This window comes from Magnolia sinica, chromosome 3, assembly GCF_029962835.1.
Source record: "Magnolia sinica isolate HGM2019 chromosome 3, MsV1, whole genome shotgun sequence".
Lineage (NCBI taxonomy): Eukaryota > Viridiplantae > Streptophyta > Magnoliopsida > Magnoliales > Magnoliaceae > Magnolia > Magnolia sinica.
This window is the reverse complement of record NC_080575.1, coordinates 27,532,866-27,548,859: the sequence shown is the minus strand read 5'-3', so window position 1 is coordinate 27,548,859 and position 15,994 is coordinate 27,532,866. Positions and strand designations below refer to the sequence as shown.

At 39.3% G+C, this 15,994-nt stretch overlaps 1 protein-coding gene across 3 annotated transcripts in view; it reads left to right on the top strand.

Moving 5' to 3' along the window:
* LOC131239735 (uncharacterized) overlaps positions 1-15,994 on the top strand; it is a 97,485-nt gene that overhangs the window by 36,663 nt on the left and 44,828 nt on the right. For 2 of the 3 annotated variants that reach the window (XM_058237580.1, XM_058237579.1), the window contains exons 5-7: positions 3,257-3,346; positions 3,450-3,632; positions 3,752-3,853. In XM_058237580.1, coding sequence (XP_058093563.1) covers positions 3,257-3,346; positions 3,450-3,632; positions 3,752-3,853 — 375 coding nt within the window. Of the gene's footprint in view, positions 1-3,256; positions 3,347-3,449; positions 3,633-3,751; positions 3,854-9,694; positions 9,803-9,890; positions 9,926-15,994 lie in introns of those variants that run through there. The other variant, XM_058237582.1, reaches the window with a different exon arrangement.

Genomic DNA, 15,994 nt, shown 5'->3' with positions numbered 1-15,994 from the left:
AAACCACCCATATGGAATACTTCAAGAAGGTCCTTCAAGTGCTCACTAAAACTAAACTGTATCTCAATTTAAAAAAGTGCAGCTTCATGACTGATAGCCTATTGTTTTTGGGTTTCGTCGTAACATCCACGGGCATTCGGGTGGATGAGGAAAAGGTGAAGGCAATCAGAGAATGGCCGGTTCCCACAAATATTCATGAAGTGTGAAGTTTTCATGGACTGGCGATATTCTATCGTCGGTTCGTGAAAAATTTCAATACCATTATGTCACCAATCACCTATTGCATGAAGAAAGGGCAGTTTCGGTGGACTGACGAAGCCGACAGAGCTTTGCTGAAATCAAGCGTAGATTACCCACGACCCCGGTTCTTGTACTTCCCAACTTCGACAAACTGTTTGAAGTCGAATGTGATGCCTTATATGTCGGAATTGGGGGAGTTTTGTCTCAAGAAGGTAAGCCGGTAGCCTTTTACAGCGAGAAACTTAGCGATGCACGCAAGAAGTGGTCTACATATGAGATCGAGTTATACGCGGTGGTCCAGGCACTGCGACATTGGCGACATTATTTGATTTCAAGGGAATTCATACTTTACATGGACCATCAAGCTCTCAAATTCATTAATAGTCAAGCTAACATTAACCGTGTGCATGCTAGATGGATCTCGTTTTTGCAGGAATTCACGTTCGTACTAAAACACAAGTCAGGGCAACAAAACAAAGTAGCTGACGCACTGAGTTGCCGTGCAACTTTGTTAGTCACTATGAGCAATGAGGTTGTCGGGTTTGAGCGCCTCAAAGACATATATGTTGATGACAACGACTTTAAGGACGCATGGGTTAGATGCCAAGAAGGTCACCCCGGCGACTTACATATGCAAGACGGGTTCCTTTTCAAGGAAAATCGACTGTGCATCCCGAACAGTTCGCTAAGAGAACAGATAATCCAAGAGCTACATGGAGGTGGCCTCAGTGGACACCTTGGGCGAGACAAGACGTGAGCTCTTATGGAAGAACGATATTACTGGCCGCAATTGGTACGTGATATAGGAAAGGCAGTCCAACGTTGTTATATTTGTCAGACCTCCAAGGGGCAATCTCATAATATAGGCCTCTACACTCCGTTACCCATGCCTGACGGTCCTTGGGAGGATTTATCTATAGACTTTGTGCTTAGTCTCCCACGAACACAACGCGGCATGGATTCGGTGTTCGTGGTAGTAGATCGTTTCTCTAAGATGGCGCACTTTATTCCATGCAAGAATACTCTCGATGCAACACACGTGGCGAATCTATTCTTTAGAGAAATTGTGCGGCTACACGGGGTTCCCAAGACTATTACTTCTGATCGTGACACGAAGTTCATAAGCCACTTTTGGCGGACTTTGTGGACTCGATTTGATACACGACTTCAGTTCAGCAGTGCCTACCACCCACAGACTGACGGTCAAACTGAGGTTGTGAATCGCACGTTGGGAAACCTCCTTCGATGTATTTCAGGAGAAAAACCGAAGCAGCGGGATTTGACTTTGTCTCAAGCGGAGTTTGCATTCAACAACATGGTGAACCGCTCGACAGGAAAATTCTCATTCTAGGTTATTTATAGACGAGTACCTCGCCACACACTAGACTTGGTCCCTCTGCCCAAGCTCCCAGGCATGAGCATTGCAGCAGAACATATGGCTGACAAGATCATGGGCATTCATGCGGAGGTACAAACCAAGCTACATGCCTCGAATGAAAAGTACGAGCAAGCGGACAAGCATCGGCGACAAAAAGTGTTCGAGGTGGGCGACCAAGTAATGGTCCATCTGCGCAAAGAACAATTTCCGACTGGAATGTACAACAAGTTGAAGAATAAAAAGATTGGACCGGTACCAATCATCCGAAAGATCAATGACAACACTTATGTTGTTGATCTTCCAGATGACATGGCGATCTCACGGACGTTCAACGTCGCGGACCTGTCCGAGTATCATGAACCCGCGCAGGATGAGAACTCGAGGACGAGTTCTTTTGAAGTGGAGGGGACTGATGCAGAGCGGGTCGCAGACAGTTTCATGGCCAAGATGGATCAGAAAAGGCCCAGTCGGGCCGTCGGACCTTAGATCGGGCGTATCTCGCAATCCGGAATGAGTTATCTGACGTAAAATATATGATTTCGGGGTAGAACGAGCTACTTTAGCCAACCAACCCCGCTATGCCGGGTTGCGCAGCCTGGAATTGCGAAAAACCCCTGGATCGACGGTTGTTTCCCTGTTTTAATTTCGTTTTTACTATAAATAGTAAGTTTTAGTTTGATTATAACTCTTCATCCGTCGGGCTTTAGGAGTTGCGCCCAACGTGAAAAGAGCTTAGAATAATTAGGAGAACGGTTTGGTGAAGCCAAATAGGACACTATTTTTGGCTGAAAACCTTGCGCACTACTAGACATCACGACCGTCTATAAATAGTAAGTTTACTATTTATAGTAAGTCGCAAATTCTAGGAGTTTTAGTTGTAGTTTGATTCTGATTTCTTTCCCATTGCTTGGTACCCCTATTTAAAGGGTTGTGAACTTGTTTCTATGGATTCATTAATTAAATTCGAATTTATTAGAATTTATTGCTATTTCCTGCTTTCTTTCCTCGTGGATTCGAGAAGTCTCTGTGAGGAGTCCAGAGAAGTTCCGTGGATTCGGAATAGTTATCCTCTTGAGGAAGATGGTGCTCGACCTCACGTCCTCCCCTGCGTCACTCTAGCTCCTATTGCCGCATTCACTATTACTCTTTCTTCTGCTTTGTGCAACTAATCCCTAGAGCATTTTGGGGTCATAGAAACTGAATAGCTTTGCATAAAATGGTGTCAATATTATGTGCACCTTTTTTGTGCAAAAAATTATGGATTTCCATGGTATTAAATTAATTCAGAAATGATTGTTTAGTAGCTTGTAAGAATTTTTTGAATGGTCATGTGAAATTGAAATGGAGACAATGGAAATGAAATATCTTTACCTATGCCAGCCAAGAGATTTAAATATTCCTTCTACATTTTTTTACTATATAAATGGGGAACTGAACCTGTCTTATTAATTACTCCAATATAGTTGGTGCTACAGTCTATTTTTCTGCACCCGATATATTATTCATGGATGTACCATGTATGCATATAGCAGCTAAAGTGGATTTATGTATGATTGGCCTCAGGGCTTGTTCATTTTTCTAATATTGGACGTAAGTCAGTCAGTCAAAATTGTTGACCATAATTTTCCCCATTCGTAGTTTGAACACAGAATTAAGAAGCTTCGCCGTGAAGATGCTGTATTGCGGGATATAAGAAGTAGGAGAAGAGCTCAATTGCGTTGGGATAAGGTATATATTTCAGAGGCACGGAAGAACTTATTTCTTATCTTTCTAAACAATAAATGATTTTGTTTATAATTAACTGATTGATGATTCTCTAACTTTTGACAAGTTGAGGAAATATGTGATGTACACATGGGGTCCTGATGATCTGGATGGGGAAGGTAAATATTCTACAAAAGAGCAGTCTTGCGGTAAATCATTTCATGGAATTGGATCTCTTCGCAAGCAAAAAACACAGAGTAGAATGGATTCTATCAAGATTGACAAAAGTATCGGTTCCACCATTGAGACGGTAAATTGCATTCTGTTTTTCCGTTAGGCCTGAAGCAGTTGGTGATAACTCTTTCGACTCAGGACTGATCAAAGTGCTTTCTCAGCATTATGAGTTTATTTGTAACTATTGGATCGCAGAAAATTATTCCAGGAGCCACACAGACAGAGATGGTAAAGACACGTTTGGCACAGGGTACTTCTGATCTTGAAAGAAAATTGTCAAAGTCAGAGGGTGCTTATGTGAGTTGGATCTACTTAATGATTTTTGGTTTGTTTAACATTGATTCTTGGTTTACATGATAAAGTGATGGGCTGTTCACCAATGAAGTTCTCTCTTAACTTGATTACAGCTCTTTACTAGTGTAATTGTGGTGACTGATATCAAACTTTAAATTCAGTATGTTATGTGATAAGATGCTCATGTCTTTGATTTTTTTTTCCCCATTTATATGATTCTGTTAATTGGTATCTAATCTGTGTATGCCATGGTGGGATGAAATGTAATTAGTAAAATTGTGATATTATGTCTAGCGGGACCTTTTGCATTGGTCAGCCTCTGGCAATATTACCACATTAACTACCAAATTCTTTTGCCACAACTATTTTGTCTCTTGAAAGCAGGGAAATATAAAGTCCCAACTCTGTTTAGGGTCTCTTGCTACATAAACTGAGATTAAAATATTGGTTTCAGTTTGTGATGTGGCAGGTTCTAACCTGAAGCAAACCCCGACCCCTTTTGCGGGCAGTTCAGTCCAGCCACTAGTCCAACCAGTCAAATCCACTTTGGTTGTTCCAGCCCGAAAACCTACTTAACTCTAAAATTGTAAAAAATAGAAGGAATTATAAGGTAATCTGCAGTTAGCGTAGTGGTTGGAGCATTTCATTTTCAAGTAGTATTGCAGAAGTCTTTGGGCATGCTAGTGTTTTTATTTATTTATTTATTTATTTAGTGAAAGAGCTAAACTTGCTGACCCCAATTATTTGGGATTAGGCTTAGATGATGATGATGAAGAAACAACTAACCACTTAATTCACCCGGGTTTACAGTGACCCAGCCTGTCTTGGAGGTTGCTTTGGGTCAAACTTGGCCAACCATCCAGTTTGTTCGTTCCAAGAAAGGGCATAGACTAAGAATTCAAAAACCCTTGCTAAAATTGTGATGCAGGACCGATGCATGAACTTAGTAGCATGTGAGATCAAATAGCCAAATTAAGATATTTAACAAAAAACCACAAACATCGCTATATTCATCACAAATATCATGAAAATCATGCGTAATCCTGGCCTAAGCTATCAACATCGTAACACAAGATTATTAAATAAAAAGAAACTAGGATCTAATGGATGTAGGGACATCTAATTAGCATCGGTTATGGTCTATTTCAAAATAGGAAACCTAATACAACCTAGGGTGAAAATTAGGGTTTAGGTAATTTAGGGAAGTAGAAAAATTAGGAATTTTGGGTTTAGGGTTAGGGTTTCGGGGATGGAAGAAAGGGGTTTCGATATAATGATAGTGGGAAACCAAAAGGGGCAGGTGAGGTTCACACGTGTGGTGTGAGAGGATGGATTTAGGTAGATTAGGATTTGGATTGTGGATGGGTATGAGAAAGTTGGGTTTGAGAGAAGACGAAGATTTGATATGGGACAATTAAGAATTTGAAGAAAATACCTGGATGGGGAAGAAAAAAGAAGATGGTGTGGGGATAGATGAAGACCTCGCACCTCCATTGATGAAGATTAGCCTCGCACCAATATTCCTTCCAAATCGCTTGGAAGTGTCTTTAAATTACATGAAGACGGGAGAAGAAAGCAAGAGCTTCTCTCTCTCTCTCTCTCTCTCTCTCTCTCTCTCTCTCTCACGAAATTCAATGAGGGAGAGGTCACATGCCCTCCTCTTTTTATACATACAAGAAGTTTCACCCCCACCCCCCCCCCCCCCCCCCGGTCTTGTGAACTTTAACGAAAAAAACCTTAGTCTAAATAGAATCAACTAAAATACTCATAATGTGTCGAAATATAAAATAATAAAAAATTAAATGCTAAAATATGATAAAGTTTAAAACTGATGTGGACAATCAACGATCAATGGCCCGATCACGTGATTCATGCAATCCGATGGCCCGATCGTCGCGTCCCTCTGATCCAACGGTCTGGATAACTCCATAAAGTAGTCCATGTGTATCTTCCCAGTGTGGGGTCTTCCAGATGCTCGCACATGCACATGAGGTCTTCAACACAATCACGGGTACTCGCCTAGCCACAGGGAAATCGGCGCGGCCCACTTCCTTCTCTAATACGTACTTAAGGGTGTACGTGACGGGATGTCCTCATTAAATTCTCTATGCTCCAAAATTTGAAAGTGAGACTTTTCACTTTATTATTATTATTAATAAATTGGTTAAAATTTTATTGAAGAAGAATCTTTTCACATATTTCCTAAAAAAACAGAACAATAATTACCTGAAAATTAGTACTTTTAATTCTTCCCTAATATATGTAACACAATTGACGGGAACATTAGAGCACCATTCAGGAGTTACCAGAGGAGATCATCACTAGTTTCCCTCGAGTGAGCCGAGTGGATCGCTTTGAAGACCCCACATGCATTTGATGCATCTTCGAAGACCCTACACTAGAAAGATACATGTCATGTGGGCTGCATTCTTGAGGAGTCTGGAGTGTTAGATTGAGTGCACACATTGATCGGACCGTTGGATCGCGCACGATGGGCCTTTGGATCACTCTTGATCGTGGCCCATCTTGATTGTGGACCACCCTATTGGCCACGAATAGTTTAAGATAGTTTAGATTTATTTATTTTTGAGTAGTTTTTGTCATTTGTTTTATTATTTTTGGACAATTTTATGTTTTACTCGAGATATGGTTTTTTAATGAGAATTCGTTCCTGAGAGAGGTTTTTAGTAAAAGTCTCTTTGTGAGACTATTGGGGGGACTTTGTGTTTTCTCTTCTTTATGTGATTTGGAGCTTGGGTATGGTGTGATTCCATTCCCCATTCAATGTTAGTCACCTCCAGTACTGCAGATGATACGCTTCTCTTCTATGAGGTGAATGCATATTCTGTTCGAAACTTGCAGAAGATCACAGTGTGTTTTGAAGCGGTTTTGGGTTTGAAGATTAACTTGGTGAAGTCCAAGATGTTAGGTGTTTCATGTTAGAGATGAGGAACTTTTTCCGGTATTCTAGCATATTTGGTTGTCAGGCTGGCTCTTTTCCTCTGTCATATCTTGGGTTGCCTCTTTGTATAGGGAAGCTACCTAAAGACCTTTAGGATAAGGTGATTGAAAGCAAAGTTGTCATGTGCGATCGCATATGCGCACACATGTGCACAGATCGCATATGTTACAGTGGCATATGCGATCGCATATGCCACATGTGCGATGATGTGCGATCGCATATAGCATATGCGATCACATAGTTGCCAACGGTCAGAAATCTGACCGTTGGAATTTTATTTTTTATTTTTTTTTAAATCCTGATTTTTTTTCTCTATAAGGATTCTAAGCACTCCTACATGCACTCAAACTCAAACTCTCTCTCTCCATCTCTATTTTGCTCTCTTACACTCTTTCTTACACAATTCCAAGCCCCAAACTCCACTCCATCCATATTTCTTTCAAGATTGAAGTTTCAATCAAGGGACAAGTACATACATCTACAAGGATTCAAGAATCAAGATTCAAGAAACATTACAAGACAACCAAGCTCTCCATCATCCATTGAATTAAATTCTCTTTCTAGTTTCTAATTTTTCCAAGTTATAAATATTCGCACAACACACCCATCACTCTCTCTTTCTATCTCTCTATCTCATTCTCTCTTAAAGTTTCATAATCATATCCAAGTTTTAAGTTTTCTAACAACTACTAACATTTTTTTTTTTTAGTTTGTTACTTTGTTACAAGTTACAAGTTACAAGTTAGTGTTGTGTTAGTGACTTAGTGTTACAACTTACAACTTACAACAACACAACTTTACAAGTCTACATTCTACATAATTCTAGAATCAAGATCAAGACTCAAGGGTCAAGGACTCAAGGCAAAAGTAAAGACAACTTAGACAAGAAGTGAAGATTGAAGAATTTGGAACCTCTTTTTAAATTTGTGATTGTAATTTTGTTTGTGTAAATCTCTCTCTTCCCTCTCTTTTACTATAAGCTACAAGTGTAACTCAACTCTCTCTCTCTCTCTCTCTCTCTCTCTCTCTCTCTCTCTCTCTGTCCCTGCTTTTCTTTTCCCTCCCTTTCTAGTTACACTACTAGTGTGTGTAACTCTCTCTCTCTCCCAAGTCCCATCTCTTTAGTCTCTTACTTTAGTTTTTACTTATTAGTTTATTTTCTAGTTACTTTTTAGTACTAGGATACTAGCAATCAATACACACACCACTAACGTAATGTCTTTTTCCCAATCTTCCTCTTTGAAACCCAAGTCGAATGGCCTGGGTTGGAAGTATAGGCACTACCGTAGTGTTTCGGATAAGACTCACATAGTATGTGAGTTATGTGGGTGTGTGGGTTTTGGTGGCATTGCAAGGCACAAACAACACCTTGCACATTTACCAGGGTCAAATGCAAAAGCATGCAGCAAAATTACACTAGAAATTCGAAGGGAGATCATGGAGTATATGGAAAAAGAGTCAAGAAAGAGATGCGATAGTGCCCTTCGTTAGGAGGAATATTTGAAACAAGATGCATATAAAAATATAAACGTAGTTAATGTAGGTGAAGCTAGTCCTACTCCTACTTAAACAGGCCGGTCTAGACCACAAGTACAACCAACGGTTTCGAAAAGAGCCTGAGGGTATGGGCCCACGGATCGATGGTGTAGACCATACCTCGAAGATGTGATCGACCAAAGGGGTTGAGCCAAAGGGCCGGCTCAAACAACTTTAGAGAACCGGTATAAACAAAAAGATAGGAAAACCACTATTCAATATATTACTAAGTGGTTTTACCAAACCGGCATTGCTTTTAATGCCGTTAAATCGAGAAGCTTCAATGTAATGGTTGAGGCTATAGGTCAATTTGGACTTGGGCTTAAACCTCCTTCATATCATGAAATGAGGGAGACATGCCTGAAAACTGAAGTTGAATATACGCGATCCTTCATAACTGAATATAAAGAATCATGGAAAATAGATGGGTGTTCACTAATGGCCGATGGATGGACCGATAGATCCGATCGGTCTCTCATTAACTTTTTGGTAAATTGTTTAATTGGGACAATGTTTTTGAAGTCTGTGGATGCATCGGGTTATTCACACACATGAGAATACTTGTTTAGTTTACTAGATAATGTAGTTGAGGAAATAGGTGAGAAATATGTTATACAAGTAATTACAGACAATGCAGCCTTCGTATATAATGGTCAAACGTCTTCTTATGAAGAAGAGACGTCGTTTATTTTGGACCCCTTGTGCGGCCCATTATGTTGATCTTATGTTAGAAGATATAGGTAGGTTATTTATAAGTGTGATTGGAAGGGCTAGAAGAATCACGGTCTTTATGTACAAATACGTCATTCTTCTCAGTCGAATGAGAAAACACATTGGGGGTAACTTGCTACATCCAATAGTCACCCATTTCGCTACAGCCTTTTTAACACTACAAAGATTATATGCAAAAAAAAATGAGAACTCAAAAGCTTTGTAGTGTCGGCCGATTTTACAGTGGGCCTTGGTCAAAGAAGGTTGAAGGGAAACAGGTTCAACAAACAATCCTTTCACAAAGTTTTTGGATACAAGTGGTAAAGGCGCTAAAAGCATCCGAGCCCTAAGTCACTGTGTTGCGATTGGTGGACGTTGATGAGAAGCTTGTAATTGGCTACATATATGATGCGATGGAGAGGGTGAAAAATAAGATCATAGACCATTTTAATTATAGATACCGTGATTACAAGCCAATTTTAGATATTATAGATAGAAGATGAGGCAGCCAAATGTCATCTATTCGGCTGCTTACATCCTTAACCCAGCCTGCTTATTCGCTTCTACTGATCCAGGAGAAACACTTATTATGCATATGGTTAGATTTATTGATGTCTTGGAAAGAATGATTCCAGATAGAGAAGAACATGACAAGATCTCAACTTTGCTTGACTTCTATACAAAGAGTGAGGGGATATTCTCAAAGGATATCGTAATTAGGCATCGGACAATGAAATTACCCAGTAAGTACTACTATGAATGTCAGTCTTAGTATCTTACAAATAGTTTTTCTACAAAGTGTCTCTAACCTACTTAAACTATTTTTCTCAGCTGACTAGTGGGCTGCCTATGGAGTGGACCCGAACGGGAATGACCTAGCTCTAAAGAAGCCGGTTATGAGGATTCTTGGACTCACGTGTTCTGTCAGTGGTTACGAGCGCAATTGGAGAACGTCCGAGGCGGTAAGTTTAGTAATTGTAAACTTCAATTTTTTAGTGTAAGGCCTAAACTAAATTATCTAAATAGCTAATGCCAAATGCGCTTTCTTTCATGCAAATTTATACTAAGAAAAGGAATTGCCTTGAGCAAAAAAAAGCTCATTGACTTGGTTTTCGTTCAATATAATAAAAAATTGCAAGAACGATTCCAAACTAGGAAAGAAAAACCTGTTTTCTTTTGACCCTATCCACTTAGATGAATTGGACGCAAATAACAAGTGGCTCGTAGAGACGGACCTGGTACTTGCTAAAGAGGACCTTACATGGGCGCTAGTTGAAGATGTCGCATACGGATCGACACCTGGTGAAGGTACTACTCGAAGGCGAAGGATGGGGGGGAGTCAGGGGGTGAGTAGTAGCCGTCAACCCGTTGAAGAGATTGAGGAGATGGTGATAATGATCAAGCTGAAGATCCATCGTTGGATGTTGATGAAGTATTAGTATATACAGATGATGAAGAAATGGAAGAAGAAGAAGTGTATGTGGAAGGAGGAGATGACTTGGATGATGATGGTGATGATGGTGGTGGTGGTGATATGCCATAATGACAAATAGATCATTGTATATAGTATATGATTAGATGAATAACAAATAAATAACTTCTTCATTTTGTTTACTAAGTGTATTGATGTAGTGTTGAATGTTAAATGTTGATATTTCATATTTGTTAAATGTTAAGTTAATTATATTATAAAATGTAGAATTTTTGATGAATGATGACTTAATATATAATTCATATGTAATTGGTTTTATTTTACTTAAATTAAATGTATTGCAAGGGCCAATGGCATATGATAATTTATTCATTTTTTTCTTAATTTATCCCTATTTTTTTTATTTAAAAAAAAAATTTGAAAATTATATATATATATATATATATATATATAGAATGTGCAACTGCATATGTGCATAGGCATATGCAATCGCGCACACGATCGCATATGCGCACAGGCATATGCAATCGCGCACACGATCGCATATGCGATTTAACAACATTGATTGAAAGGATTGAAAGGAAACTTGTATCCTAGAAGTGCAAATATCTTTGGTTGGGTGGTCGCCTAACTCTTATCAATACAACATTCTCCAATATGCCGGTGTACTTTGTCACTTTTGAAATGCCCGAAGTCGGTTTTGGACAAGCTGGAAAAGCTCATGAGAGGAGGGTAGACTCTGGAAGAATTTGGTTGCCATCAGGTATGGTATGCAAGAGGGTAGTTTTTGAAACATTCTTCGCTTTATAGAGCATCTGCTGTCTGGAAAGTGATTGCGGACACTCAGCTCATTGTGAGTAGGGGTATCTCTTTTAAGATTGGAGAAGGATTGCGGACTCGCTTCCGAGTAGATGTTTGGTGTGGGGATCGGGCACTTCAGGATAGGTTCCTTTTGATTGCTCGGCTGGCCCCTGATTGTTTTGTATGAGGAATTTGCTGAGTTAGTGGTCCTGTTAAATATGTTAAATTCGGTAAAGCCTAATTTATAATAAGAAGACCAGATTGCATGATCAGGACATTCATTCTGGGAAGTTTTCAGTTAAATCACTTTTCAGCTTTATCTTCGATAGATCTCGCAAAACGGGTCCGAACCTTCCTTTCTGCCATTGGTTCTACACAGTGTTCGAAATATCGATACTATCGGCCGATATATCGGCCGATATTATCGTTATCGCACCCATGCGAGACGATACACCCCCGATAACCCCCGGAAGATACCAAAAAATCCCAATTTCAAATGTCGGCCGATATATCGTCGATATCGCACGATATTTTGACGATATCGCGCGATTTCCTCGAAAAAATTTAAAAAAAAAATCGAAACTATAATTATCCGAAAAAATCGAAAAAAAAAACAAGAAACTGGATTTCGGTACCTGTACAAGAGATCGTCATCATCGAAAGCTTCTATTTGGTGGGCCATTCCAATCGAAGCTTCTTTCGTAGATTAGTGCAAGCAAAATCTTCGATTTGGGAGAGAAATCCGTCAAAATCCGAAGAAATCCGGGTATTTGGGCGACATCGGGGGAAATCCTCGTCAAAATCTGGAGAATCTTCGCCGGAATCCGAAGATTTGGGAGATCTGGGGCCACGGATCGATGGTGTAGACCATACCTCGAAGATGTGATCGACCAAAGGGGTTGAGCCAAAGGGCCGGCTCAAACAACTTTAGAGAACCGGTATAAACAAAAAGATAGGAAAACCACTATTCAATATATTACTAAGTGGTTTTACCAAACCGGCATTGCTTTTAATGCCGTTAAATCGAGAAGCTTCAATGTAATGGTTGAGGCTATAGGTCAATTTGGACCTGGGCTTAAACCTCTTTTATATCATGAAATGAGGGAGATATCCCTGAAAACCGAAATTGATTATACATGATCCTTTATAATTGAATATAAAGAATCGTGGACAATATATGGGTGTTCACTAATAGCCGATGGATGGACCGATAAATCTGGTTGATCTCTCATTAATTTTTTGGTAAATTGTCCAGTTGGGAAAATGTTCTTGAAGTCTGTGGATACATCGAGTTATTCATATGCAGTGAATACTTGTTTAACTTACTAGATAATGTAGTTAAAGAAATAGGTGAGAAATATGTTATACAAGTAATTACAGACAATGCAGCCTTCGTATATAATGGTCAAACGTCTTCTTATGAAGAAGAGACGTCGTTTATTTTGGACCCCTTGTGCGGCCCATTATGTTGATCTTATGTTAGAAGATATAGGTAGGTTATTTATAAGTGTGATTGGAAGGGCTAGAAGAATCACGGTCTTTATGTACAAATACGTCATTCTTCTCAGTCGAATGAGAAAACACATTGGGGGTAACTTGCTACATCCAATAGTCACCCATTTCGCTACAGCCTTTTTAACACTACAAAGATTATATGCAAAAAAAAATGAGAACTCAAAAGCTTTGTAGTGTCGGCCGATTTTACAGTGGGCCTTGGTCAAAGAAGGTTGAAGGGAAACAGGTTCAACAAACAATCCTTTCACAAAGTTTTTGGATACAAGTGGTAAAGGCGCTAAAAGCATCCGAGCCCTAAGTCACTGTGTTGCGATTGGTGGACGTTGATGAGAAGCTTGTAATTGGCTACATATATGATGCGATGGAGAGGGTGAAAAATAAGATCATAGACCATTTTAATTATAGATACCGTGATTACAAGCCAATTTTAGATATTATAGATAGAAGATGAGGCAGCCAAATGTCATCTATTCGGCTGCTTACATCCTTAACCCAGCCTGCTTATTCGCTTCTACTGATCCAGGAGAAACACTTATTATGCATATGGTTAGATTTATTGATGTCTTGGAAAGAATGATTCCAGATAGAGAAGAACATGACAAGATCTCAACTTTGCTTGACTTCTATACAGAGTGAGGGATATTCTCAAAGGATATCGTAATAAGGCATCGGACAATGAAATTACCCAGTAAATACTACTATGAATGTCAGTCTTAATATCTTACAAATAGTTTTTCTACAAAGTGTCTCTAACCTACTTAAACTGTTTTTCTCAGCTAACTAGTGGGCTGCCAATGGAGTGGACCTAAACAAAAGAAGCTGGTTATGAGGATTCTTGGACTCACGTGTTCTGTCAGTGGTTACGAGCGCAATTGGAGAACGTCCGAGGCGGTAAGTTTAGTAATTGTAAACTTCAATTTTTTAGTGTAAGGCCTAAACTAAATTATCTAAATAGCTAATGCCAAATGCGCTTTCTTTCATGCAAATTTATACTAAGAAAAGGAATTGCCTTGAGCAAAAAAAAGCTCATTGACTTGGTTTTCGTTCAATATAATAAAAAATTGCAAGAACGATTCCAAACTAGGAAAGAAAAACCTGTTTTCTTTTGACCCTATCCACTTAGATGAATTGGACGCAAATAACAAGTGGCTCGTAGAGACGGACCCAGTACTTGCTAAAGAGGACCTTACATGGGCGCTAGTTGAAGATGTCGCATACGGATCGACACCTGGTGAAGGTACTACTCGAAGGCGAAGGATGGGGGGGAGTCAGGGGGTGAGTAGTAGCCGTCAACCCGTTGAAGAGATTGAGGAGATGGTGATAATGATCAAGCTGAAGATCCATCGTTGGATGTTGATGAAGTATTAGTATATACAGATGATGAAGAAATGGAAGAAGAAGAAGTGTATGTGGAAGGAGGAGATGACTTGGATGATGATGGTGATGATGCTGGTGGTGGTGATATGCCATAATGACAAATAGATCATTGTATATAGTATATGATTAGATGAATAACAAATAAATAACTTCTTCATTTTGTTTACTAAGTGTATTGATGTAGTGTTGAATGTTAAATGTTGATATTTCATATTTGTTAAATGTTAAGTTAATTATATTATAAAATGTAGAATTTTTGATGAATGATGACTTAATATATAATTCATATGTAATTGGTTTTATTTTACTTAAATTAAATGTATTGCAAGGGCCAATGGCATATGATAATTTATTCATTTTTTTCTTAATTTATCCCTATTTTTTTTATTTAAAAAAAAAATTTGAAAATTATATATATATATATATATATATATATAGAATGTGCAACTGCATATGTGCATAGGCATATGCAATCGCGCACACGATCGCATATGCGCACAGGCATATGCAATCGCGCACACGATCGCATATGCGATTTAACAACATTGATTGAAAGGATTGAAAGGAAACTTGTATCCTAGAAGTGCAAATATCTTTGGTTGGGTGGTCGCCTAACTCTTATCAATACAACATTCTCCAATATGCCGGTGTACTTTGTCACTTTTGAAATGCCCGAAGTCGGTTTTGGACAAGCTGGAAAAGCTCATGAGAGGAGGGTAGACTCTGGAAGAATTTGGTTGCCATCAGGTATGGTATGCAAGAGGGTAGTTTTTGAAACATTCTTCGCTTTATAGAGCATCTGCTGTCTGGAAAGTGATTGCGGACACTCAGCTCATTGTGAGTAGGGGTATCTCTTTTAAGATTGGAGAAGGATTGCGGACTCGCTTCCGAGTAGATGTTTGGTGTGGGGATCGGGCACTTCAGGATAGGTTCCTTTTGATTGCTCGGCTGGCCCCTGATTGTTTTGTATGAGGAATTTGCTGAGTTAGTGGTCCTGTTAAATATGTTAAATTCGGTAAAGCCTGATTTATAATAAGAAGACCAGATTGCATGATCAGGACATTCATTCTGGGAAGTTTTCAGTTAAATCACTTTTCAGCTTTATCTTCGATAGATCTCGCAAAACGGGTCCGAACCTTCCTTTCTGCCATTGGTTCTACAAAGCACCCCCTCGGGTTGTGGCCTTCATGTGGTTGGTAGGGCGAAAGAGAATCCTCTCTGTTGACAATATATAGAGAAGAGCGCTCGTCCTTCCTTAATATTTGCTTGATGTGTATGAAGAATGAGGAATCGATTAATCATCTCGTCATTCATTGCTCTTTTGTTGCGAGAGTCGGGGCTATTTCCTCTATTTGTTTCACACTAATTGTGCAATGCTGAAGACAATGGATGATGTATTGTGGGCATGGCATGGAGGCAGGGTTGGCAATTCCGGGAAAGCTATATGGTGGTTGCTGATCATCGCGGTGTTTTGGGTTATTTGGGGAACTAGGAATGGCTATTGTTTTCGGAATGCGATGGAGGGGGTAAGTGCGGTCATTTTCAAAGTTAAAATTCTCGTTTTAGATTAGGTAGTTTGTGTCAAGGCAGCTTTGGCTACCCCATTCCTTTGAGTCTTTTCTTCTTTCTTTTGCCGGTTTGTATTCTTTTCTTGCGATTTGCGAGGTCTTTAATAAAATTTTGTCGTCTCTCAAAAACAAAAAAGTTTTAGTAAAAAATAACTTGTAATGTAAGCTACATACGTGTAGTCAATGTTCAAAGTATCAGTATTGCTACAAGTTTCGCTGGCCAGGGATACATAAACAATATC